The sequence below is a fragment of the Pongo pygmaeus genome, chromosome 23, assembly GCF_028885625.2.
Source record: "Pongo pygmaeus isolate AG05252 chromosome 23, NHGRI_mPonPyg2-v2.0_pri, whole genome shotgun sequence".
NCBI classification, from domain to species: domain Eukaryota; kingdom Metazoa; phylum Chordata; class Mammalia; order Primates; family Hominidae; genus Pongo; species Pongo pygmaeus.
Window position 1 is genome coordinate 55532000 of NC_085931.1, and position 27785 is coordinate 55559784.

Consider the following 27785-nt stretch of genomic DNA (forward strand, 5'->3'; position numbering starts at 1 on the left):
TTTTTTGAGACAGAGTATCACTCTGTCACCCAGGCTGGAGTGCAGTGGCGCAGTCTTGGCTCACTGTGACCTCTGCCTCCCAGGTTCACGCTATTCTCCTGCCTCAGCCTCCCGAGTAGCTGGGACTACAGGCGCCCGCCACCACACCTGGCTAATTTTTTTATTTTTATTTTTTTGTATTTTTAGTAGAGATGGGGTTTCACCATGTTAGCCAGGATGGTCTCGATCTCCTGACCTCGTGATCCACCTGCCTCGGCCTCCCAAAGTGCTGGGATTACAGGCGTGAGCCACCGCGCCCAGCCCATGTCCAGCTAATTTTTGTATTTTTAGTAGAGACGGGGTTTCACCATGTTGGCCAGGATAGTCTTGACTTCTTGACCTCGTGATCCGCCTGCCATGGCCTCCCAAAATGCTGGGATTACAGGTGTGAGCCACCGTGCCCGGCCTTGAAATATCTTTATTCTACTCTCCTAGCTGATCAGTGGCTTGAGTGGTTATCCTAGGCCAAGTTCAGTACAGGAAGAGAAGCGACAATGAGCATTGTGGGAGGAGGGGCCCATCATAGGAATGAGACCTTGCACAATCCTGGGAAGAAGAGAGGAGCGGAGCTGGGGAGGAGGGGAGGAGAGTCAGGAAAGACTCAGCAGCCCGCCCTCCTGAAGCCCGGGGCAGGAGGCCAGCTCGGAGCTCGTAGGGAAGTCATAAGAAAGTCACGCACATCCAGCAGCAGAGGTCAGGGCGCCGGGGGAGGTCTGGCAAAGAGGCTGCAGGAGCTGCTGCCTCTGCAGCTGCCGCCTCTGTGGGAAAGCCCAGGGCCACTGTCTGGGCAGCAGGGTCAACGGTGGGGAGCAGGAGCAGGACCCAGGGTGAGGAAGAGTGCGGACACCCTGGAACTCACGGAGAACCTCTGCAGCGGTCTCTCCCCATCTCCGATCACAAAGACGCTCAGAGGAGCGCAGCCTGCTTGCTTTTGCCTGCCAACAGCCCGTAAGTTGTCAGCCTGCCATCTAAACAAACCCCTTCTCACTATATTTAACTTCCTAATAAAGACAGCAATGAAATCAGGCTGCTTCCTCACATGACGCAACTGTTCCTTATTAAAATCAAAAGTGCACTAACCTACCCTCCCAGCCTCAAAAAGAGACTTTCTCCATCTGTGAAGGGGGCAATCCCCCTTCTGGCTGAGTCACACTCCTTCTTTGACATCCTGTGACTTAAATATCAGACGTAAGACCAGTCATGATGAACATAGCTTATGTGAGATAGCAGGGGAATGGAAGAAGGAAATGATAATTGGTTAATATGGGGGCCGGGCGTGGTGGCTCATGTCTGTAATCCCAGCACTTTGAGAGGCTGAGACAGGCGGATCACCTGAGATCAGGGATTCAAGACCAGCCTGGCCAACATGGTGAAACCCCATCTCTACTAAAAATACAAAAATTAGCCGGGCGTGGTGGCAGGTGCCTGTAATCCCAGCTACTCGAGAGGCTGAGGCAGGAGAATCACTTGAACCTGGGAGGTGGAGGCTGCAGTGAGCCGAGATCACACCACTGCACTCCAGCCTGGGTGATAAGAGCAAAATTCCCTCTAAATAATAATAATAATTGGTTAATGTGATTGAAAATGTTAGTAACAACAGCATAAAGAGTGAGCACTCCTAACCGACCCCCTTCCCTTCCACCACCGCTCACATGCTTGTGCCTGGTGTGTGCAGCCTCCTCTTCTGTATTCATCCCGTATTTCCTCTGCCCAAAGCAAGCACTGCAGCTGGGTTCCTTGTCTAGTGTGGTGACTACGCCTTTGGCGATCCCTGGCGTTGCTATTGTCATTGTTTTGGGGCGCCAAAAACCACGGCAAACTTAACAGAGGAATATCGTGTGTGCTCTAAGGGTTCTGCCGACCCGTCTTTCCGTTGTCTCTCTTCCTCTCCTCGGGCCTCTTTATTCCCTGAGACACAGTAATATTAAAAATAGGCCAATTATAACCTTACAATGGCCTTTAAGTGTTCCATGAAAGGAAGAGTCCACATCCCTCCCTTTAAATCAAAAGTTAGAAATGGCTAAGCTTGGTGGGGAAGGCATGCGAAAAGCTGAGACAGGCCAAAAGCTGGGGCTCTTGTGAATGCAAAGAAAAAGTCTCACTCTGTTGCCCAGGCTGGAGTGCAGTGGAGCGATCTCAGCTCATTGCAACCTCCACTTCCCAGGTTCAAGCGATTCTCCTGCCTCTGCCTCCCAAGTAGCTGGGATTACAAGCACGTGCTACCACGCCCGGCTAATTTTTGTATTTTTAGTAGAGATGGAGTTTCACCTGTTGGCCGGGCTGGTCTTGAACTCCTGACCACAGGTGATTCACCTGCCTCAGCCTCCCAAAGTGCTGAGATTACAGGTGTGAGCCACAGCACCTGGCCAAGAAAAAGTTATTGAAGGAAATTAAAAGTGCTACTCCAAGCCAGGCACAATGGCTCACACCTGTAATCCTAGCACTTTGGAAGGATGAGGTGGGTGGATCACCTGAGGTCAGGAGTTCGAGACCAGCCTGGCCAACATGGTGAAACCCTGTCTCTACTAAAAATACAAAAATTAGCCGGGCCTGGTGGTGCGTGCCTGTAATCCCAGCTACTTGGGAGGCAGAGGCAGGAGAATCGCTTGAACTTGGGAAGTGGAGGTTGCAGTGAGCTGAGATTGCACCACTGCACTCAAGCCTGGTCGACAGTGAGACTCCTCTCCAAAAAAACAACAAAGAAAAAAGTGCTACTCCAGTGAACACAGAATGCTAAGAAATTGAAACAGCCTTCTTGCTGATGTGAAGTTTGAGTGACATGGATGGCAGATCCTACCAGCCACAACATGTTAAGGAAAGAGGCCATCTCCTTAACTTAAAAGTATAAGGTGAAGCATCAAGTGCTGATAGAGTAGCTGCAGCAAGTTATCCAGAAGATCCAGCTGAGATCATCGATGCAGGTGGCTACACTAAACAACTGATTTCCAATGTAAATAAAATAGCCTTCTATTGGAAGAAAATGCCATCTAGTGTATAGCTAGAGAAGAGAAGTCAATGGTTAGCTTTGAAGCTTCAGAGGACAGATTGACTCTCTTGCGAGGGGCTAGTGAAGCTGGTGACTTTAAGTGGAAGCCAATGTTAACTTGCAATTCTGAAAACCTTGAAAATCCTAGGACCCTTAAGAATGATGCTATACCAGCCGGGTGCGGTGGCTCACACCAGTAATCCCAGCCCTTTGGGAGGTTGAGGCAGGTGGATCACCTGAGGTCAGGAGTTCAAGAGGAGCCTGGCCAACATGGTGAAACCCTGTCTCTGCTAAAAATACAAAAATTAGCCAGGCTTGGTGGCAGGGACCTGTAGTCCCAGCTACTGGGGAGGCTGAGGCACGAGAATTGCTTGAACCCGGGAGGCGGGGTTTGCAATGAGCCGAGATCGTGCCATTACACTCTAGCCTGGGCGACAGAGAGAGACTCCATCTCAGAAAAAAAAAAAAAAAGAAGGATGCTATATCTACTCTGCCTGTGCTCTATACATGGAACAACAAAGCCTGGTGACAGCACATCTGTTTACAGAATGGCTTGCTACATATTTGAAACCCACTATTGAGACCTACTCCTCAGAAAAAGATTCCTTTCAAAATATTACTGTTCATTGACTCTGCATCTGGTCACCCAAGAGCTCTGATGGAGACGTATAAGAAGAATGTTGTTTTCATGCCTGCTAACACTTCATCCATTCTGCAGCCCATGGATCAAGGAGTCATTTTGACTTTCAAGTCTTATTATTTAAGAAATACGTTTCTTAAGGCTATAGCTGCCTGATGGATCTGGGCAACGTTTCCCAGTTTATATAATACTGAGAAGCCAATACATTTGTGTGACTTGCTTTATTGTGACACTCTCTTCATTGTGGTGATCTGGAACCAAACATGTAATACACCCAAGGGGAGCCTGGGTATGGTACTTCTTCCTGGTCACTCTTTGTACCCAGCACCCTGGGGCCAACTGGACATGAGTCTAGTGACAGGTCTAGAAGAAATGAGAGGTGGTGGGGATCGGCCACCTCAGAAGAGGTCACTACAGGCTCTCAGGCAATGGGAGACTGACCTCCACACACTCAGGAGGAGAGGCTGCCTCTATGAGCTGAGGATGCATAGCAGGATTCAGGGATTGCTAGTGCTCAGTTTCATCACAATCTGTCCAGGCGTCCATTCATTCCAATTCTGAGAGTCTTGCTTTTTCCCAATCATTCTAATTTAGATATGAGGTGTTGTGAATTTAATTGCATTCTTAAACTGCATTCATCTGCGAGATTAGACTTTGGGATGGGTTTTCAAAAATCTCTCAATCCTGTGGCTGCAAGAGATGAGGATGTCTTTCCAGGAAGTCAGAGGCACTCTCGTCTTCCCAACCTAGAACTTTTGCTGGGAATTTACAATCCTGAGCTATCATTTCCTTCTCCAAATTCCCCAAAACACTTACATGTCACCAGCCAGACCCACTGTCCGTCTATTCCTCATGGTCACTAAAACATTCTCGGCTGCAGCTTCTCAGTCACTCAAAGCCTTGCCTCTATAGGCACTTGGTCTGGGAGACTCTGGGTGATGATTTAAGTAGTTGCTTTGCCAACGTATGCCATGGATGACAAATCTCCTAATTACCTCTGGCCATGGGGTTGTTAATGCCTTTAAATCTAGTCGAACCAGAAAATCAATTCTAGATTGCTACACATATGTTTCTGTTCCCTGGAAACACTTCTAAAAGATGCCAAAAATTCTATCAGACAGTGATTGTTTAGGGAGCAGAGCTAGTATGGATGTTATTGCAGAAATTAGACCTTGCAGCTAGGCATGGTGGCTCATGCCTGTAATCCCGGCACTTTGGGAGGCCGAGGAGGGTGGATCACTTGAGGCCAGGAGTTCGAGACCAGCCTGGCCAAAATGGTGAAACCCCATTTCTACTAAAAATACTAAAAATTAGCTGGGCATGGTGGTGTGCGACTGTAGTCGCAGCTACTTGGGAGGCTGAGGCAGGAGAATCGCTTGAACCCAGGAGGCAGAGGTTGCAGTGAGCCAAGATCGTGCCACTGCATTGTAGCCTGGGTGACAGAGCAAGACTCCATTTAAGAAAGAAAAAAGGAAGGAAGGAAGGGGAAACAGAGAGAAAGGAATGAGAAAGGGAAAGAAAAGGGAAGGAAGGAAAGAAAGAAAGAAGGAAAGAAAGAAAGAAAAAAAAAGGAAAGAAAGAAAAAGAAAGGAAAAAAGAAAGAGAAAGAAACAGAAAGGAAGAAAGAGAAAGGAAGAAAGAAAGAAAGGAAGAAAGAAAGAGAAAGAAAAAGAAAGAAAGAGAAAGAAAGGAAGAAAGAAAGAAAGAGAAAGAAGAAAGAAAGAGAAAGGAAGAAAGAAAGAAAGAAAGAGAAAGAAAGAAAATTAGACCTTGCACAATGGTGGGAGGGGCTGGAAAAGGGAAGGCACAGATGGGCAGAGGGTCACTAGCCACCTGTTGTCGACACAGGTGGACAAGTCGGGGCTTTCAGGAAAACCCCTGAAGCCAAGCGTATCCAGTCATAGATGTGAGAACAAGCCGGACGGGTTTTTAGGGAGGGTCTGGGAGAAGCCATTGCCTCTGAGATGGGCCTGGGGCTGCAGGTGGTCAGTGGGGCTGGCAGGAAGAAGAGTGTGGGTGAAGAAGAAAGACTGAAAATAAACTGGAACCCACTGGGCACGTCTGCAGAACCCTGTCATCAATCAGAGACTTTCAGAAAGTAACGGCTACTACACCCCATCTGCTGCTCAAGTCCTGCAAATTATCTTTTTGGCCAAACTTCATGGATAATGGAATTTTGTTCACAGCAATCACTTTCAGCACACTGGGTGTAGAATTCTGCAGGAATTGCTCCACAGTTCTCTCACTCCCAAAATTGCTATTGAGAAGTTAAAAGATATTCTTTTCCCCCATCTTTTGTATACAGCTTCTCCTCCCCATCCCCCAGCTTCATTTCTCTGTGCCTAAGCATCACGAAATGTCAGGGTCATCTGTTTGGTCTTGGTTTATTTTCATCTGTTTTTCTGGACAATCAGTGGTCCTGCAAGTAGAAAATCTTTTCATCGTTTCTTTGATAAATGCTTTGCTCTGCCTTTCTGTTCTCTCCTTGTGGAACTTCTGGGCTTTCCCCTCATTTTCTTACCTTTTCTCTTCTATTTTCCCTGTGTCTTTTTTTTTTTTTTAGACAGTGTCTCGCTCTGTCACCAGGCTGGAGTGCAGTGGCACAATCTCAGCTCACTGCAACCTCTGCCTCCCAGGTTCAAGCGATTCTCCTTCCTCAGCCTCCCAAGTAGCTGGAACTACAGGCGGGCACCACCATGCCTAGCTAATTTTTGTATTTTTAGAAGAGATGGGGTTTCACCATGTTGGCCAGGATGGTCTCGATCTCTTGATCTCATGATCGGCCCACCTCGGCCTCCCAAAGTGCTGGGATTATAGGCCTGAGCCACCACGGCTGGCCCTCTGTGTCTTTTTTGTTCTGCTTTCTACCATAGTGGATTATATTTAGTTTCCAGCTTTTCTACTGAGTTTTTCATTTCTGCTGTAATATTTTTATTTTCTAAGCACTCCTGTTCTGTTTTATGGCTGCTTGTTCTGATAGAAGGATGTCTTATTCCTCTGAGCAGATCAGTGATGGTATTTTTAACTTTTTCTTCTCTTTCCATAGTGTCATTTCCTCCAAGTTGCTTCTTGCTGATAGTTTATTTTGGTCACATCTTTCATCAGGTGACCCTGGGTTGTTGATCATATTTGACTGGGCAGCTCTAGCAGAGCTGGTTTTGAGTGACTGCTCTCAGCCACAAAGGTACGGCACTTGCCCTGCTGCGGTTAATAATTATAAAACTGGAGGGGAGGAATAGATGAAATATTGTTTTCAGATCTTCAACATCCAAAACTCAATTACTGTCATTCATTACAAGATGAATCAAGATTCACAAAATAAAGGTGACAACCCATATGACCAGCTCCACAGATGCAGAAAAAGCATTTGATAAAATTCAACGATCATTTGTCAGAAAAAACTCTTAGCAAACTAGGAATGAAAAGATACTTCCTCAACCTGATTAAAGGCATGTACAAACAAAGCAAAACAAAATTCTACAGTTAGCATCACACATCACCATGAAGAATAAATGCTTCCTCCTGAAGATTCAAAGCAAGGCAGGGATGTGAGCTTTCTGTTCAACATTAGACTGGAGGGCCTGCCCAGGGAAACACAGCAGGAAAAAAAAAATGTTTAAGCTTACAAAATGGAAAGAAAGAGATAGACCTGTCTTTATTCACAGATAATATTATATATGTTGGAAATGCTAAGGGATCTTTTAACTGCTTTACTAGAAAGCAAATTTAACAAGGTCACAGGATAAAAAGGCAAAAGAGAAAGACAAATTTCTATACACTGTAATGACTGCCACTAAAAGTAATACCTTTGCAATACCATAAAAAACATCAAATAGGAATACATTTAATAAAATATGTGTAAAGCCTCTACACTAAAGGCTATAAAATAATGTGTACTGGCCGGGCATGGTGGCTCATGCCTGTAATCCTAATACTTTGGGAGGCGAGGCGGGAGGATCACCTGAGGTCAGGAGTTCGAGACCAGCCTGGCCGACATGATGAAACCCCGTCTCTACTAACAAAAAAATTCCAAAATTAGCCAGGTGTGGTGGTGGGTGCCTGTAATCCCAGCTACCCAGGAGGCTGAGGTAGGAGAATAGCTGAAACCCGGGAGGTGGAGGCTGTAGTGAGCAGAGATCGTGCTACTGCACTCCAGCCTGGGAGCCAGGCTCCATCTCTAATAATAATAATAACAATAATGTGTACTGAGATAAAATAAAGATGAAATAAGCAAATGGGGAGATATACCATGATCATTGACTGGAAGATTCAATATTTATAAGATAGTAATTTGCCCCAAATTTATCTAATGATTCAATGCAATCCCAATCAAAATTTCGACAAACCAATCTATAGTGGCAAAAAGCAAATCGGTGATTGCCTAGGGGCCAGGGTGGGTTGGGCATTAAGGAAACAGAAGAGTCAGAGGAAAACTCCTGGGGCTGATGCTCGTGTCCATTGTCTTGGTTGTGATGATGGCTCACACATGGACACACGTTTCATAACTTACTAAACTGTGTACTTTAAATGTGTGTCATTTATTGTATGTCAATTATAGCTCAATGATACGTTTTTTAAATATTTTAATCTCAGTAGTCATTTTTTTTTTGGTTTGGTTTTGTTTTTTAGACAGTCTCACTCTGTCACCCAAGCTGAAGTGCAGTGGCACAATCTCAGCTCACTGCAACTTCCGTCTCCCAGGCGCAAGCAATCCTCCTGCCTCAGCCTTGTGAGTCACTGGGACTACAGGCACACACCACCAAGCCCACCTACTTTTTTTGTATTTTTGATAGAGACGGGGTTTCACCATATTGCCCAGGCTGGTCTTGAACTCCTGACCTCAAGTGATCCACCCACCTCGGCCTCCCAAAGTGCTGAGATTACAGGTGTGAGCCACCGCGCCCAGCCCTAGCAGTCATTTTTAAAGTTAAAAGTTGATTCTCTCTTTTTTAAAAATAAAAAAAAAGAGGTTGAATTGGCTCACAATTCTGCATGGCACCAAAATCTGCTCAGCTTCTGTCACGGACCTCTGGAACTTTGCAGTCATAGCAGAAGGTGAAGGAGAGGCAGGCATCTCACATGGCAAGAGCAGAGCAAAAGAGATGGGGGAGCAGTGACACAGACTTTTACTTTTTTTTTTTTTTTTTTTTTAATTTATTTTTTTTTTTGAGATGGAGTCTCGCTCTGTCGCCCAGGTTGGAGTGCAGTGGCACGATCTTTGCTCACTGCAACCTCCGCCTCCTGGGTTCAAGCAATTCTTCTGCCCCAGCCTCCCGAGTAGCTGGGACTACAGGCACGTGCCACCATGCCCAGCTAATTTTTGTATTTTTTTCTTTTAGTAGAGACGGGGTTTCACCATGTTGGCCAGGCTGATCTCGAACTCTTGACCTCGTGATTCACCCACCTCGGCCTCCCAAAGTGCTGGGATTACAGGCGTGAGCCACCACACCAGGCCGCGACACACACTTTTAAACAGGCAGGTCTCATGATTACGCACTCACTATGCGGAGAATAGCGCCAAGCCATAAGGGATCCGCCCCCATGATCCAATCACCTCCCACCAGGACCCGTCTGCAACGTTGAAGGTAAAATCAACATGAGATTTGAGTGGGTACAAATATCCAAACTACATCATTCTGCCCCTGGCCCCCCCAAATCTCATGTCCTTCTCATATTGCAAAATACAATCATACCTTCCCAATAGTCCCCTGAAATCTCAACTTATTCCAGCATTAACTCAAAAGCCCCACGTCTGGTCTAAAGTCTCATCTGAGACCCCCTCCTCAGTACAGTTTCTGTGTTAGACCACTCATGCATTGCTATAAAGAAATACATGAGACTGAATAATTCATAAAGAAAAGAGAATTAATTGGCTCATGGCTCTGCAGACTATACAATCACGGCTTCAACATCTACTTGGCTTCTGTGAGGGCCTCTGGAACCTTACAATCATCACAGTTGATTCCAAAATGTATGCAGAAATTGGAAAACCTTGAATAGCCAAAAAAAAAAAAGTCTTCAAAAAGAAAAATAAGATTGGTGGGCTTTTACAACATAATTTCAAGACTTGCTATAAAGTTATGATAGTGAAGACAGTACAATAATGGCATAAACATAGACAAATAAAAGCACTAGAACAGAATAGAGGCCAGAAGGAAACTCACATTTATACGGTCAATTGATTTCTTTTTACCTTAGGTGCTAAAGCAAGTTAGGGAAAAGAAAAATCTTTTTAACAAATGGTATCCAAACAACTGACTATACCTACATCTATAACCTTGAGTGGTTACCCTCTATTCTTTAGCTGAGTACTGATCAGCACATTCATGTGAGGAACTGACCTCAGATTAGAAAAAGAAACACTGGAACAAAGCTTAAAATCAAGCCTCAGAAAGATCCAACTGTTTCCAAGTAGCTGATCTAATGCCCAGAAAATTTTGTAAAAAATATTTAAAGGAATACAGGCAAAATTAATGAATTAATTAAACCATACCCAACAACCAGAGCTCACAATTTCTTGTACCTAATCAAAAATCACCATCTATGCAAAGAGGTAGAAAAAGACAGGTCATAATATGGGGAAAAATCAGTCAGTAGAAACAGACCCAGAAATGACATCAATGATAGAATTATTTGATGAAGATACTAAAACAACTCTAAGAAATAGACTCTATTTGTTCAAGAAAATAGAGGCAAGCGTGCACCTGATAATAACAGACTGAAAGAGTTTTTTAAAAGACCCAAGTCAGATTTTAAGAGATGTAAAACACACAACAAATTAGACAACACAGAAGAAAAATTAGGTGAATATGGATACGTAAGACTAAGAAGCTATCAAAAAATGCAGGAAAAAAAGTGAAATATAATGAACAAAGCATCAAATGACCTATATGCATGTCATTGGAATCTCAGAAAAGAAAAGCAGTGGGGAAGAGGGATGGACACAAAAAAAAAAGTTTGGAAAAATAGTGGTTATATTTTTTCAAATTTAATGAAAACTATCAATCCGTAGATCCAAACATCTCAATGAACTCAAGCCTAAGAAACATGAAGAAAACCACACCAAGGTGCTTCATCATCAAATTTCTGGAAACAGATGTTAAAGGAAAGCATTAAAAACAGCAAGAGACCAAAAAAAGACACATCACACACAGAAGAACAAAGACAAAGCTTACAGAAAGCTTTTTAGAAGAAACAATAGAGGTCAGAAGATGGGTGACATCATCACTTTGAAGTATTGACGGAGAATTAACTGTCAAGTTTGAACTCTATATAGAGATAATATATTTTTAATGAAGACAAGGTAAAGATTTAATTTAACATAAGAAGCTGAGAGATTTGATCCTAAGCAGACCAGCACTACAAGAAATGCTAAAAGACCTCCTTTGGGCAGAAGGAAAATGATGCACATACTAAGCAGAACCCTGAATAAACATGTAGAAACAAAGAGCATCAAAAATGGTGATCAGGCCGGGCACGGTGGCTCACACCTGAATCCAGCACTTTGGGAGGCCACAGCGGGAGGATCACTTGAGCCCAGGAGTTTGAGACCAGCCTGGGCAACATAGGAAGACCCTGTCTCTACAAAAAAAAAACTACACAAATTTTTTTTGTGGTGTGGTGGCATGTATCTGTAGTCCCAGCTACTCAGGAGGCTGAGGTAGGAGGATCGCTTGAGCCTGGGGAGGTTGAGTTTGCAGTGAGCCAAGGTCGCACCATTGCACTCTAGCCTGGGTGACAGTGAGACCCTATCTCAGAAACAAAACGAAACAAAAATGGTAATCATGTCAGTAAATGTAAAAGACATTTTTTAAATTGTTAATGCCCTTTAAAAGATTATTTCTCTTTCAGGCAAAATAACAACAATGTATTGTGAGATTTATAATAAATGTAGAAGTAAAATCATGGCGGTACTAGTGGAAAAGCAGAGAGATGTAAAGGGAAGGGTACTGTCATGGGAGCTTCACACTCCATGTGAAGGGGTGCAGGAGTCCTCAAATGTTAACTGTGACAAGTTAAAGATGTCTACAATAAATACTAGAGCAACTACTTTAAAACACAGGATGGGGCGGGTAGCTAATATGCCCATGAAGGAAATAAAGTAGTATTATAAAAATATCCAATTAAGGCAAAAGAAGGAAAGAGAAGCAAAGAATAGATGAGACAAATAGAGGGGGAGAAAGCAAAGTGAAAGATTTAAATTCAATTGTAACTATATCATCTTCAACGTAAGCAGTCCAGACACTCTAATTTAAAGGTAAAGATTGTGAGACTGATTTCAGGTTTCTTTCTTTTTTTTGAGACGGAGTCTCGCTCTGTCACCAGGCTGAAGTGCAGTGGTGCAATCTTGGCTCACTGCAACTTCCGCCTCCTGGGCTCAAGCAATTCTCCTGCCTCAGCCTCCCAAGTAGCCGGGGTTAAAGATGCCCGCTGCCAAGCCCAGCTATTCTTTTGTATTTTAATAGGGATGGGGTTTCACCATGTTGCCCAGGCTGGCCTCAAACTCTTGACCTCAGGTGATCTGCCTGCCTCAGCCTCCCAAAGTGCTAGGATTACAGACGGGAGCCACCATGCCCAGCTAAGATTTTTTTTTTTAAAGGTAAGACTCTATACACTGATTACAAAAAGTCAACATTAAACATAAAGACATGTATAGGCTAAGAGTAAAAAGATGGAAAAAGCCTGGGCATGCTGGCTCATGCCTGTAATCCCAGGGCTTTGGGAGGCTGAGGTGGGCAAATCACCTGAGGTCAGGAGTTTAAGACCAGCCTGGCCAACATGGTGAAACCCTGTCTCTACTGAAACTACAAAAAATTAGCCGTGGTGGCACATGCCTGTAATCCCAGCTACTCAGGAAGCTGAGACAGAAGAATCGCTTGAACCCGGGAGGCAGAGGTTGCAGTGAGCTGACATCGCACCGCTGCACTCCAGCCTGGGTGACAAGAGTGAAACTCCATCTCAAAAAATAAAAAATAAATAAAGATGGAAAAAGATATGCCATCTTAAGATTAACCTCAAAAAAAGTCAAAGTGTGGATATTAATATTGGAAAGGTAGAGTTTAGAGAAAATAATATTACCAATAATACAGAATGTCATTGAATGATGAAAGGGTCCCTGCATCAAGAGACGAATAATTCTAAAAGTTTAGGCACTAGTTAACAGAAATTCAAAATGCATACAGTAAAACTGACAGAACAGAACTGAAAGAAGAAATAGACATATCTACAGTTGTAACTGGAGATTTCAATACCCCTGTTTAATAATATAATGATGAGATAGAAAATCAGTAGAATATGAAAGATTTGAACATTATCAACCACATAACCTAATCAACATATAAAGCACTCCACCCCACAATAGCAGAAAGCACACTATTTTCAAGTGCACAAAACGTTTACCAAGATAGACAATTTCCTGGGCACTAAAACAAGTCTCAAAAAGTTGGAATGGGTTTAAATCATACAAAGTATGTTCTCTGACCACGATTGGGTTAAATTAGAAATCAATAATGGAGAGATGCCTGGAAAATGCCCAAATATTTTGAAACTAAAAAATACATTTCTAAATAATTCACTGTTTAAAGAATAAATCACAAGTGAAATTATCATTTTAACTAAATGAAAATGAAAACTTCACATACCAAAATATGTGGGATACAGCTAATGCAGTGCATAGAGGGAAATTTTGTATTAGTAAATGCTTCTATTAGAAAAGAAGAAAGTTTTCAGATTGACTTAAACTTGCACCTTAAGAAATCAGACTCTCCCTCTCCCCCTCCCCCTCCCCCTCCCCCTCCCCCTCCCCCTCTCCCTCCCCTTTCTTCGGTCTCCCTTTCCTTCTTTTTTCGGTCTCCCGCTGTTATCGAAGCTGGACTGTACTGCCATGATCTCGGCTCGCTGCAACCTCCCTGCCTCGGGCTCCTGTGACTCTCCTGCCTCGGCCTGCCGAGTGCCTGGGATTGCAGGCGCGCGCCGCCACGCCTGAATGGTTTTTGTATTTTTGGTGGAGACGGGGTTTCGCCGTGTTGACCGGGCTGGTCTCCAGCTCCTGGCCTCGAGTGATCTGCCTGCCTCGGCCTCCCGAGGTGCTGGGATTGCAGACGGAGTCTCGCTCACTCAATGCTCAATGGTGCTCAGGCTGGAGTGCAGTGGTGTGATCTCGGCTGGCTGCAACCTCCACCTACCAGCCTCCTGCCTTGGCCTCTTATAGTGCTAAGATTACAGCCTCTGCCCCGCCGCCACCCCGTCTAGGAAGTGAGGAGCATCTCTGCCTGGCCGCCCATCGTCTGGGATGTGAGGAGCCCCTCTGCCCGGCCGCCCTATCTGGGAAGTGAGGAGCGCCTCTGCCCGGCCGCCCATCATCTGGGATGTGAGGAGCGCCTCTGCCCGGCTGCCACCCCGTCTGGGAGGAAGTGAGGAGCGCCTCTGCCCGGCTGCCCCGTCTGGGAGATGAGGAGCACCTCTGCCCGACCGCCCCGTCTGGGAGGTGAGGAGCGCCTCTGCCCGGCCGCCCTATCTGGGAAGTGAGGAGCCCCTCTGCCCGGCCGCCCTATCTGGGAGGTGAGGAGCCCCTCTGCCCGGCCGCCCTATCTGGGAAGTGAGGAGCCCCTCTGCCCGGCCGCCCCGTCTGGGAGGTGAGGAGTGCCTCTGCCCGGCTGCCACCCCGTCTGGGAGGAAGTGAGGAGCACCTCTGCCCGGCTGCCCCGTCTGGGAGATGAGGAGCACCTCTGCCCGACCGCCCCGTCTGGGAGGTGAGGAGCGCCTCTGCCTGGCCGCCACCCTGTCTGGGAGAAAGTGAGGAGCGCCTCTGCCCGGCTGCCCCATCTGGGAAGTGAGGAGCGCCTCTGCCCGGCCGCCACCCCGTCTGGGAAGTGAGGAGCGCCTCTGCCCAGCCGCCCCTTCTGGGAGGTGAGGAGTGCCTCTGCCCGGCCGCCCCGTCTGGGAGGTGAGGAGTGCCTCTGCCCGGCCGCCCCGTCTGGGAGGTGAGGAGTGCCTCTGCCCGGCCGCCCCGTCTGGGAGGTGAGGAGCGCCTCTGCCTGGCCGCCACCCCGTCTGGGAAGTGAGGAGCGCCTCTGCCCGGCTGCCCCGTCTGGGAGGTGAGGAGCGCCTCTGCCCGGCCGCCCCGTCTGGGAGGTGAGGAGTGCCACTGCCCGGCCGCCCCGTCTGGGAGGTGAGGAGCGCCTCTGCCTGGCCGCCACCCCGTCTGGGAGGAAGTGAGGAGCGCCTCTGCCCGGCCGCCACCCCCTATGGGAAGTGAGGAGCGCCTCTGCCCAGCCGCCCACTCTGGGAGGTGAGGAGCGCCTCTGCCCAGCCGCCCACTCTGGGAGGTGAGGAGCGCCTCTGCCCGGCTGCCACCCGGTCTGGGAGGAAGTGAGGAGCGCCTCTGCCCGGGGGGCTCCGTCTGGGAAGTGAGGAGCGTCTCTGCCCGGCCGCCCTGTCTGGGAGGTGAGGAGCACCTCTGCCCAGCTGCCCTGTCTGGGAGGTGTACCCAACAGCTCCGAAGAGACAGCGACCATCGGGAGCGGGCCATGAGGACGATGGCGGTTTTGTTGAAGAGGGGGGGAGGAAGTGTGGGGAAAGGGGGGAGAGATCAGTTTGTTGCTGTGTCTGTGTAGAAGGGGGTGGGCATAGGAGACTCCATTTTGTTCTGACTGGGAGAAATTCTTCTGCCTTGGGATGCTGTTGATCTATGGCCTTTCCCCCAGCCCTGTGCTCTCTGAAACATATGCTGTGTCAACTCAGGGTTAAATGGATTAAGGGCGGTGCAAGATGTGCTTTGTTAAACAGATGCTTGAAGGCAGCATGCTCTTTAAGAGTCATCACCACTCCCTAATCTCAAGTACCCAGGGACACAAACACTGCAGAAGGCCGCAGGGACCTCTGCCTAGGAAAACCAGAGACCTTTGTTCATGTGTTTATCTCCTGACCTTCTCTCCACTATTATCCTATGACCCTGCCACATCCCCCTCTCCGAGAAACACCCAAGAATGATCAACAAATACTTCATAAATTAAAAAAATAATAATAAAAAAACAAAAAATAAATAAATAAAATCATTTTATGGTATAGTAAAAAAAAAAAAAAAAAAGAAATCAGACAAAGGAGAGCTAAGTAGGCAGAAAAAAGGGAATGATGAGAAGCAGAAATTAATGAACTGGAAAACAGGAGAACAACAAAGAAAATAAATAGAAGCAAATATTTGTTCTTTTAAGTAAGTTGTTAAAATTAATAAACAACTGTAGCCAGACTAATCATGACCAAAAGAGAGCAGACACAAGTTTTCAGCATTGTGAATGAGAGAGGAGATACCACTACAGACCCTACAGACATTAAAAGGCTAATATGAGCAATGTGATGCCAATACATCACACAACTTAGATGAACTTGACAAATTCCTTGAAAGTGTTCGTACTACCAAATCTCACTCAAGAAGAAATAGACAACCTAAATAACTTTATACCTAGTAAAGAAATTTAATTTGTAGTGAAAGAAAACCTTCCAACAAAGAAAACTCCAGGTCCAAATGGCTTCGCTTGTGAATTCTACCAAACATATAAAGAAGAAATAATGCCAGTTCTATACAAACTCTTTCATAAAATTGAAAATGCTGGAACACACCTCAATTCATTCTGTAAGGCCAGCAATATCCTGATATTAAAACTAGTCAAAAATATTACAAGAAAAAAAACTACAGGCCAACATCTCTCACAAAAGTTCTTAAACAAATTTTAGCATATCAAATTTAAATTCACACACACACACATACACAGAGACAGACAGAGAGATAGAAAGAATAATGCACCTTGTTAGCATGGGGCTTACCCAAGGAGGACAAGCTTGATTTAATGTCTGAAAATCAGTCAATGTAATTCACCATCTTAAAAGACTAAATAAGAAAAACATTAGATAGAAGAAATAAGATCTGGTGTCCAACAGATGAATAGGATGATTATAGTTAATATTAATTGATTATACATTTCAAAATAGCTAGAAGGGAGTAATTTGAATGTTCCTAGTGTAAAGAAAAGATAAATATCCATCCATTGCAATTGCAATTACCCTGATTTGATTATGTAAATATATCAAATTATCACGTGTACCTCAAAAATATGCACAGCTATTATTTATCAACTAATTAGTTTAAAATATTCTCAAAGAACAATATAATCCTCTCAATAGATATAGAAAAGGCATTTGACCAAATCCAACATCCATTCCTGATTTTCCTTTTTTAAACTCAGCAAACTAGAAATAGAAGATTACTTTCTCAACCTGAAAAACAGCATCTAAGGAAAACCCATGGTTAATATCATAGTGAATGATGAAAAGCTAAATGCTTCCTCCTTCCTCCCCAAATCAGAAATGAGGCAAGTATGCCTACTCTTACCACTTGTACTTAACATTGTATTGGAGGTGCTTACCAGTGTGTTGAGGCACAAAAAAAAAGAAATAAAGGCATCCAGATCAGAAAGGATGTACTAAAACTGTCTTTATTCATATACAACGTGACTGTTTCTGTGGAAAATCTAAATGCATCTACAAAAACCCACAAGAATAAGTGAGTTTGGCAAGGTTTCAGGATACAAAATCTATATATAAAAATTAATTGATTTCTATATACCAGCAATGAACCATCAGAAATGGCAATTTTAGAAAATAACCATTTAACATAGCATAACATGAACTATTTAGATATAAACAAGAACTGTTCACTGGAAACTATGGAACATTGGCAAGAGAAATTAAAGACTTAAATAAATAGGGTGATACAATGTGTTCATGGAGTGAAAGACTCAGCATTGTTGTGATGGTTACCATTACATGTCAACTTGACTGGGTTAACGGATGCCCAGGTAGCTGGTAAAACATGATTTCTGGGTGTATCTGGGAGGGTGTTTCTGAAAGAGATTAGAATTTAAATCAGTAGACAGAGTAAAGACATCCATCCTTATAAATGTGGGTGGGCAAAAATGCAGAGGAAGGATGAATTCTCTATCTCTCTCTCTCTCTCTCTCTCTCTCTCTCTCTCTCTCTCTCCTTGAGTTGGGGCATCCATCTTCTTCTACCCCTGGACACTAGAGCTCCTGGTTCTTGGGCCATCAGACACTGGAACAGACACCAGCATTCTTCTGCCCCTACCCACTACTCAGGCCTTCAGACTAAATGACAGCACCTGCACCCTTGCGTCTCCAAGTTGCAGGCTGCACATCATGGGACTTCTTGGCCTTCATGATTACATGAGCCAATCTCTACAATAAATCTTCTCTCATATCCATCTGACTAGATAAATACAGATAGAGAGATATACTATTGGTTCTGTTTCTCTGGAAACAGAAGAACCCTGAGAAAACCCAAACTAATGTAATTGCTAGGATGTCAATTTTCCCCAAATTCATCTATAGATGTAACACAATCCCAATTAAAATCCCAACAGGCTTTTCTGGTAGAATTTGACAAGCCGGTTCTAAAATTTGAAAATGCAAACAACTCAGAATAACCAGAGCCGTTTTGAAAAAGAAGAACAAAGTTGGAGGATTTACACACTTGGTTTCAAGACTTATTACAAAGCTACAGTAATCAAGACTGTGGAATTTGCATAAAGATGGACATAGAGATCAATAGAAGAGAAAACAGACTGTAGAAATAGACCCACACATATATAGTCAATTGATTTTCAACAAACGTTTAAATAAACTTTTTCCAACAAAAAGTGCTGAAATGATTTCAGGCCGTATGTTTTTAAAAAATGAACTTTGAAACTTCACATTATATACAAAAAGTCACTTGAAATGCATCCTAGACCTAAATGTAAGAGCTAAAGACATAAAACTTTTTCAAGAAGATATAGGAGAAAATCTTTGTGACTTCAAGTTTGGAAAAATATCTTACAAAAACCACTAATTATAAAAAGAAAAACTGGATAAATTGAACTGCATCAAAGTTATAAGTGTTTGTTCTTTAAAACACACTGTTCCAAAAATGAAAAGGAAAGTCACACACTAGAAGAAAATATATACAAAATATGCATCGGACAAAGGGCTTGTATCTAGAATTATGTAAAGAACTCTTGGTCGGCAAAGCTTGAGTCCTGTCCTCTCACCCTCCTCCCCGGACAGCTTGAGCTTCACCACTCTCTCCACATTCTCCACCAACTACCGGTCCCTGGGCCCTGCCCAGGTGCCCAGCTATGGCGCCCGGCTGGTCAGCAGTGCGGCCAGCATCTATGCAGGCACTGGGAGCTCTGGTTCCAGGATCTCCATGTCCTGCTCCACCAGCTTCCGGGGCAGCATGGGGTCCGGGGGCCTGGCCACGGGGATGACTGGGGGTCTGGCAGGAATGGGAGGCACCCAGAACGAGGAGACCATACAAAGCCTGAACGACTGCTGGCCTCCTACCTGGACAGAGTGAGGCACCTGGAGACCAAGAACCGGAAGCTGGAGAGCAAAATCCGGGAGCACCTGGAGAAGAAGGGACCCCAGTTCAGAGACTGGAGCCATTACTTCAAGACCATCAAGGACCAGAGGGCTCAGAGCTTGGCAATTACTGTGGACAATGCCTGCATTGTTCTGCAGATCGACAATACCCATCTTGCTGCTGATGACATTAGAGTCAAGTATGAGACAGAGCTGGCCATGCGCCAATCTATGGAGAGCAACATCCATGGACTCCGCAAGGTCATTGATGACACCAATGTCACTCGGCTGCAGCTGGAGACAGAGATCAAGGCTCTCAAGGAGGAGCTGTTCTTCATGAAGAAGAACCACAAAGAGGAAGTAAAAGGCCTACAAACCCAGATTGCCAGCTCTGGGTTGACCGTGGAGGTAGATCCCCAAATCTCAGGACCTCGCCAAGGTCATGGCAGCCATCCGGGCCCAATATGACGAGCTGGCTTGGAAGAACAGAGAGGAGCTGGACAAGTACTTATCTCAGCAGATTGAGGAGAGCACCACAGTGGTCACCACGCAGTCTGCCAAGGCTGGAGCTGCTGAGATGACACTCACAGAGCTGAGATGTACAGTCCAGTCCTTGGAGATCGACCTGGACTGCATGAGAAATCTGAAAGCCAGCTTGAAGAACAGCCTCAGGGAGGTGAAGGCCTGCTACACCTTGCAGATGGAGCAGCTCAACGGGATCCTGCTGCACCTGCAGTCAGAGCTGGCACAGATGCGGGCAGAGGGACAGTGCCAGGTCCAGGAGTACGAGGACCTGCTGAACATCAAGGTCAAGCTGGAGGCTGAGATCGCCACCTACTGCCACCTGCTGGAAGATGGCGAGGACTTCAATCTTGGTGATGCCCTGGACAGCAGCAACTCCACGCAAACCATTCAAAAGACCACCACCCACCAGTTAGTGGATGGCAAAGTGGTGTCTGAGACCGACACAAAAGTTCTGAGATATTAAGGCAGCAGAAGCAGGGTACCCTTTAGGGAGCGGGAGGCCAATAAAAAGTTCAGAGGTTAAAAAAAAAAAAAAGAACTCTTACAACTCAATAATTTTAAAAATCCGGCTGGGTGGGGTGGCTCATGCCTGTAATCCCAGCACTTTGGGAGCCTGAGGACGGTGGATCACCTGAGGTCAGGAGTTCTAGACCAGCCTGGCCAATGTGGTGAAATCCCCTCTCTACTAAAAATACAAAAATCTAGCTGGGCATGGTGGTGCATGCTTACACAGGAGGCTGAGGCAGGAGAATCACTTGAACCTGGGAGGTGGGAGTTGCAGTGAGCCAAGATCGCGCCATTGCACTCCAACCTGGGCAACAAGAGCAAAACACTGTCTGGAAAAAAAAAAAAAAAAGCATTAAAAATTCCCAAAAATGGGCAGAAGATTTAAACAAACACTTCACCAAAAAAGATATATAAATGGCAAATAAGTACGTAAAAATGATCTTCAACACCATTAGTCATTGGGAGAGGGGAGTACACATTTTAATCACAGCAAGATACCACTACATATCCACCAGAATGGCTAAAATTTAAAGACCCTAGCAAGTGTTGACAAAGATATGGAGCAACTAGAATGCATACATTGTTGGTAAGAATGTGAAATGGTACAATCGCTTTAAAAATCAATATGGCAATTTCCCATAAAGTTAAACAAAATTGCTGTGACCAAACAATTCTATGTCTAGTTACTTATTCAATTAAAAAAAATGAAAGCACGTGTCCACATAAAAACTTGTACAAGAATGTTCCTAGCACTTTTATTTGCGATAGCCAAGAACTGTCAACAACTCAAATGTCGGTCAACAGGAGAGTGGATAAATATTCCATTCTAAACCATGGAAGATCATTTAACCACAGAAAGGAGCAAACCCCTGATGCCTGCAACACATGGATGACTCTCAAAAACATTCTACTAGGTGACAAAGCCTGATACAGAAGAGTATGTGCTGTGTGATGTCATCTATATGAACTTCTAGAACAGACAGGGCTCCTCTATGCTGATAGAAATCGGAACAGCACGGCCTGCAGGGGATGGGGAGGGCAGGTGCTGGAGACGAGGATCAGCTGGGAGGGTGACCTGGTGAGAGATTTTCCAGCTGGCACAAATGTCCTCTACCTTGAGGGAGGCATGTGACATGGGAGTAAGTTTGCCAAAATTCATCAGATTGTGCTAAGATCTGTGCACTTCACTGAATATAAACGTCATTTAAATGTCTACTTCATTTAAAAAACAAAGAAGCTGATTGGAAGTGCTGAGCCCTTGGGTAGCGTTTTCTGACTGCGGTCTCCACTGCAGGTGATCTGGCAGAGTGCTTCCCCGGGGGTCACTGGGGGTCAGAGTGTGAGGCTTTCCACTTGGAAGGTCAGTGGAACTGACCCCAACCAAAATGATCCCCCAGCTCCCCACTGCTGCATGTGAGGCCTGGCTGCCGGTGTTCTGGGGGCTGCAAGGAGAAAGAGGCGGGGGTCTCCAATACTCAGTACATGCCCTGCTTTTGGAGTGGCATCCCCCAATCCAGAGGCCTCTGCCCCACCCTTTCAAATCTTGGGTTTTCTGCCAGGCTCAGGGAGGGGCACTCTCCCAGCTGTACAAGCAGTGGGAGTGGATAGCTGTCTCTGTCCCTGTCCCTCCCGTGAGAGGAAGACTAACTGCTCTTGTTTGAAACAATCCTCCTTCACTCCCCTCCGGAAGTACCTGGCATCTCCAGCCTCCCAGCCCATTGTTGCTTCTCATCTTTGCATGCTGCTGGCCGTCTTTCAGCTTCTCAAGCTCACCTAGTGGGTTACAGCTCATCCACCAGGTTTCCAGTCTCCAAAATGTTGGTGCTTGGGCCTCCTCCCCTTTTCTCTTTCTGCTTGAGGGTAATGTCCATAAAGTGATCTTTACCATCATTTTAGTGAGGTTTCAAGAAGAGGCAAATGTACATGTGTGTGTCTGTGCCACCATCTTTCTCAGAAAGTCCGGTCTTTGTACCTTTTATCCTCATGGTTGCAATGTGGCTGCTCCTGCTCTGGGCATCAGATCCACATTCCAGGCAGGAAGAAGGGTCTGTGCCCCTGAGACCATTCCCTTTGATGGGAAATCAAACTGGCAGACTTCCTCTTATGTCCATGGCCACTCCTAGCTGCAAGGGAACCTGGTAACACCTATTTTTAAGGGGCAAACTTTCACTCCAACAAAACAGGTTCTGTTTAAAGAGGAGAATGGATGGTTACACATCCTGCTTGGGAGCCAATCACTGAACCAGAGGGGAACACAGTGCATGATGGGCTGGTAAGGCGTGGGGGTCAGTACAGCATGACACAGAAGGAGAGCTGGCTCCTTGAGGGAAAAACAAAGTGCTGGCCCCAGAGGCAAGGAAGGGTTGCTGGCGGGCAGAGAGGATGTTGTCCGGAGCCCACAGTAGATTCTCCTTGATCATTCACTCCCAGTTCCCTTCCTGCTCCTAGTTCAGTCCCTGACTCCTCTTCTCAGTGCTGTCACTGTCCCTGTCCTGGGACCAGGGTAGGGGATGGGAGGAGAGGTCTGCACGTTGCTGAGCCTTGTGGAAAGGTGACCGTGGACCTCTGGGAGGATGATCTCATCACTTTCTGAAGGAGGCGTCGAGCTGAGATGCTAACAATAGCCAAGCACGATGCCGGCCTGATTGGAGAAGCTAAAAAAAGCAGCTCATTCCAAAGCCTCATCAGGGAAGAAAAGGGCCACGAAGGCAGGTTTGCAGGGCTTTAAGGAGGAGGGGGAGAGGGATGCAGAGGGATGGACTGAGTGGCCTGAGTCTCAGCACAGCTGTGGCCATGGGCTGCCTCCATGTCCAGGAACACCAGGTCTGCCATGCACCACCCACCCGCCCCCAAGTTTGCACAGGGCACCAGGGAAGACCTTCAGCCCTACTGGGCTACCCCTAGAGTACCCTCTCCTCCCACACTGGAAGGTCTTCTGCTTTCTGGAGCTTGGCCTGCCTCGGGAGGAGGAGAAAATGGACCATGTCCCCAGAGGGCCCATGATGTGCTGGCCTAGGTGAGCACTCTTCACGCCTTGTGCCACGGAACTTTTGCCACAGCCCTACCCACTCTACAGATGAGGAAACCGAGGCTCGGGAAATCAAGCTGGCAGACTTCCTCTGGAACTTCCTCTGGACATCTGGAGGGACGTCTTGTCAGCAGAGCAGGCTGGACTGGTGAGTTTCCTGCTGCTGGGAGTCCTGGCCAATGTGTTCAGCCCCCACTGACCTCTCTGTGCCCCTGATGTTTTTGAGCCTCATGGTCTGGCTCCCACCAACATCTTCTGTCTCCTCCCCCAAGCCCCAATGGCATCTGGTGTAGCAAAAGACAACCTCAAGGCCAGAGAGGAGCGTAACATGCCCACAGCCACACAGCCAGTAACAGGCAGAACTAGGGCTGGAACCCACGTCGCCTGCCTTCTGGCTTCTTCCTTACACCATAGCACAGCAGAGACAGCATCAGAGAAGAGGCTGGACAGGCCAGCTAAAGGAGGGCACTCGGACCCTGCCCCATGGCCAGCAGCACCATGCCCAGCTTTCTGCCATCAGCCTAGAGAAAAATAACGAGGCCCAAACTTATCTGCACTGAAAAGGCAAAGTTACAAATAAAGAACGGCTTCAAGCCCGATGATTGGAAACTTAGCTGTGTTGCCATCTGTCGCAAATGCCACCGCATTCTTCGTAACCCCCGATGACATTTTCCTCTTCATTTTCAGCTTCACAAAGAGGATGCAGCCCCGCCTCCCAGCGGGAGTCAGTTCTGCTCTGAGACGTGAGGCTCACAATCAAATGAAGACTCCTGCTGCTGCATCTTGAAGATAATGATGCTGTTGCTCCCAGCCGGAACCACAGCAGTGGTGATGAGTGAACAGCCGGCAGAGTGGAGCGGCCACACTGATACAGGTGAGGCTCCAGCACTGCCGCAGCCCAGGACCAGGCAAAACCGCCTTCCTATCCCCCGGGAGCCAAGGCCTCTGAGATCGGCGCTGGGAGGTCGCACAGTGCAGGCAAATCACACGGACCTCAGAGCAGGGTCCCTGGCTGTGAGAACTCAAAAGACACAGTCTTTAAAGTGAGGACAGAAAACTGTATTTAGCGCCACAATAAAGCTGCATAACAAACTACCCAAAACTTGGAAGCTTCAAATAAGTGTTTATTTGGCTCAGAGTTCAGCAGTTTCGGCTGGGCTCTGTGGCGCGATTCTTCTGGTCTTGGCAGGGCTCACCCATGTGTCTTGTGGGTGGCCAGCTGCTGGCAATGAGTCTGAGTGCTCCTCACCCTCCCAGGCTGAGCTGGGTGTGTCCTCGTGGCAATGGCAGAGGTGCAGGAGAGCAAGCAGAGGGTACACAGCCCCCTGAGACTCAGCTCAAGGTGGGCCATAGCCACTTCCACTTTGTCCTGTTGACCCACATGGATCACAGGGCCAAGCCCAGAGTGAGAGGTGGGCAGGCCAACCCAGCCCCGGTGAAATGGGCAGCTCCAGGGAAGGTGGGAGAGTGGGGCCATCCGTGCGACCTAGCACCAATGCCTGTCCCCAGGGCTATAATCTGGAGGATTAAGTGAATGAAGGGTCATGAAAACACCTTATGAAAAAATGCAGAGGCCTCCCACATCCAGTCACCAATGGAGGCTGCCTTGATGAGTCCAGGTGCCATCTCTGCACCACATCCCAGCCTTCAGCCTCTGGCCCTCTGGGCCGGCCTTCTCAGAAGAGTCAGCCTGCTCATGCTGAAATACAATTCTGATCATTGCCACTCCCCTGCTTTAAGCTCATCCATGGCTCCCCACTGCCCTCTGGGCCTCTCTGATTCATCCTAGGCTTTCCTCTTGGGCCTCGATGTCCCCTTTTATCCCCCACCTCAGGGCAACACCAACAGAATGGGACCTATGCTCTCTCCTGCCCCTGGACCTTTGCACAGGCAGTTCCCTTGGCCTGGAAACTTTGCCTCCTATTATTTCTTTCTTTCTTTTTTTTTTTTTTTTTTTTGAGGTGGAGTCTCGCTCTGTCACCCAGGCTGGAGTGCAGTGGTACCATCTCAGCTCACTGCAACCTCCACCTCCTGGGTTCAAGCGAGTCTCCTGCCTCAGCCTCCCAAGTAGATGGGATTACAGGTGCCCACCACCACTCCTGGCTAGTTTTTGTATTTTTAGTAGACATGGGGTTTCACTATGTTGGCCAGGCTAGTCTTGAACTCCTGACCTCAGGTGATCCACTTGCATCAGCCTCCAAAAGTGCTGGGATGATAGGCGTGAGCCACTGGGCCCAGCCTGCCATTTATTATTTCTGCACCCTTCACTCAGGCCCCTGCAGCCTTCCTTGATCCTCCATCCAGGGCCAGGTGCCTCCTCTTGGCTTCCACCACCCAGGGGCTTCTCCGTGTGGCCACAGGCCACACTGTGGAACTGCTTACCCTGTCTCTGGAATGCTAGAACATTGTCAGATCCATCTTCAAGCTCCCATTGCCCTGCACAGGGCCTGGCACACAGTTGGTGCCTAATAAATATTACCTCCACCTTACCCTGTCTGATCTTTGGAGCGCTGGGTGAGGGCAGCATCATGAGGTTGAGAAGCAGGAGGAGGCTTAAAGATGGCCTGATTTATAGATGGGGAAACTGAGGCCCAGAGAAGGAGAGGAGCTTGCCTAGGGACACGGAGAAAAGTTGTTCATTCATTCATTCACTCAACAAATTTTTATTACACACCTACTGTTTGCTGGGGAATATAGAAAATACAGAAACCCCTGCCCTTGTGAAGCCCACAGTCCTCAAATAAGTCAAGAAAAAAGCAAATATGAAACTGCAATTGAGACGTGCTACAAAGAGAATTACTCAGAGCTGGGAAAGCCCTCCTGGCAGAGACTGCCAAGGGCCTGCCCAGTGCCCCTCCTTCCCTCTCCTTAGAAACTGACTCTGCCAACCGGGTGAGGTGACTCAAGCCCGTAATCCCAGCACTTTGGGAGGCCGAAGCGGGTGGATCACCCGAGGTCAGGAGTTCAAGGCCACCCTGGCCAACATGGCAAAACCTGCCTCTACTAAAAATACAAAAAAATTAGCCAGGCATGCTGGTGCATGCCTGTAACCCCAGCTACTTGAGAAGCTAAGGCAGGAGAATCGCTTGAACCTGGGAGGCAGAGGTTACAGTGAGCCGAGATCACTGGGGGTGGGGAGGAAGAGGAGGAGGATGGTGAAGGAGGAGAAAGAGAAGGAGGGAGAGGAGGACCGGTAGCTGAATGGCATGAAGATGGGCCCCAAGGACCACGCCACAGCGGGGGCAGCCGTCATAGTGGTGGGCTTCCTGATGGATGGTCCATATGGGATGGGGTTGTTACGGTGATAGGGCAGGCTGCTGAGCCAGAAGGGGCTTGTGAAGGGAACTGCAAATCGGAAGAGGACGGAGCCCCTGGTGGGAGCTGGGTTGAGATGCCCATCCTGCCCTCCGGGTCCACAGTGCCCTCCCCAGCCCCTGGGACGTGTAGGGTGCCCCCGCCATGGTGCCACTGCCCATCCCCAGAACTGGGAGAGCCGAGGAACCCTCTCCCCAAGACAGAGTCCTGCAGTCCCCAGCCACAGGCCCTAGGGAGTTCCAAAAGCCTCCCAGGCAATTTACCGGAGCATGTAGCCAGCTAATAAGTAGGTGACTGGATCCTTTGTTCAAAAGTTATCTTTAGACAAGAGCATTTATCAAGTTTAATTAACGTGTCACGGGCTGCAGTGTGAGCGATGGCTCTGAAAGCAGCCCTGATAATACTAATTTTTCTACATTAATGCCAACTCAGCACCGAGTCCCAAGCAGGAAATAGACCGTCAGTGCTAACACCACCGAAAAAATAGAGATTTCCCTCCCTAAATCAAATTAAATGTGTTGTGGACGCCTGAGTGGTGTGCAGGAGGCTGAGGTGGGGAGCCTGGGAGGCTCTGGCTGAGAAGCCGGGGTGTGTTGTAAGCTGCCCTGCACCCTGTGGGCTGGGCACCTCCCACCTAGATCACACCTGGAGTGGAATCTTCCAGGCAGGTTGGTGTCCTTTCCCCAATTTTACAGAAGTAGATGCTGGGGTTCAGGCAGGCCCTGTGAGTCATCCAGGCCACACGGTTTTATAGAGTCTGGCACCAAGATCCATTCTTCCTCCATCTCACGAGACCCCCAGGCACATGTAACTGCTCAGTCAGTAAACACTCACCCAGCGCCTACTGTGCGCAGGCATGATTCTAGGTGCCCAGCACCCAGCAGCAGGCAGAGCAGACAAGAGCAACTTCTCCTGGAGCCAATGTGCTGCTGGGACACAGAGGAGGAGGAGGACGACAAGGAGAAGGGGGATAGGAAAAGGAAGAAGAAGAGGAGAAAAAGAAAGAAGGGAGGAGGGAGGAGGAGGAAGAAGAGAGAAGCAGAGGAGGAGGGAAAGGAGGAGGAGGAAGACGAAGAAGAGAAGGAGGAAGGGGAAAGAAGAGGAGGAGAGGGAGGAGAAAGAAGGAGAGGAAGAGAGGGAGGAGAAGGGGAGAAAGAGGAGGAGGAGGGAGGAAGAGGAAGAAGGGAGGAGCAGAAAGAGGAAGAAGAGGAAGAAAAGAAGGAGGAGGGGGAGGAAGAGGAGGAAGAGAAAGAAGGGGAGGAAGAGAGGGAGGAGAAGGGGAGAAAGAGGAGGAGGAGGGAGGAAGAAGGAAGGAGGAAGGGGAGGAGGGGG

The 27785-nt window shown here is 47.2% G+C and overlaps 1 protein-coding gene and 1 pseudogene across 2 annotated transcripts; both read left to right on the forward strand.

The window, feature by feature from the left end:
* Window positions 1–533: 533 nt before the first annotated feature.
* On the forward strand, window positions 534–20066 carry LOC129023170 (keratin, type I cytoskeletal 18-like; annotated as a pseudogene).
* Window positions 20067–21149: 1083 nt separating this feature from the next.
* On the forward strand, window positions 21150–24236 carry LOC129023255 (uncharacterized). 2 transcript variants are annotated; one of them, XM_063663148.1, is made up of 5 exons: window positions 21150–21249; window positions 21405–21470; window positions 22294–22382; window positions 23170–23286; window positions 23826–24236. In XM_063663148.1, exons 1-5 carry the CDS (start codon window positions 21214–21216, stop codon window positions 23923–23925), a joined length of 408 nt encoding a protein of 135 aa, XP_063519218.1. In that variant the 5' UTR covers window positions 21150–21213; the 3' UTR covers window positions 23926–24236. The 2 variants fall into 2 exon arrangements, with proteins under 2 accessions (XP_063519218.1, XP_054325831.2); XM_054469856.2 differs by lacking the exon at window positions 21405–21470.
* The last annotated feature ends 3549 nt before the right edge of the window (window positions 24237–27785 follow it).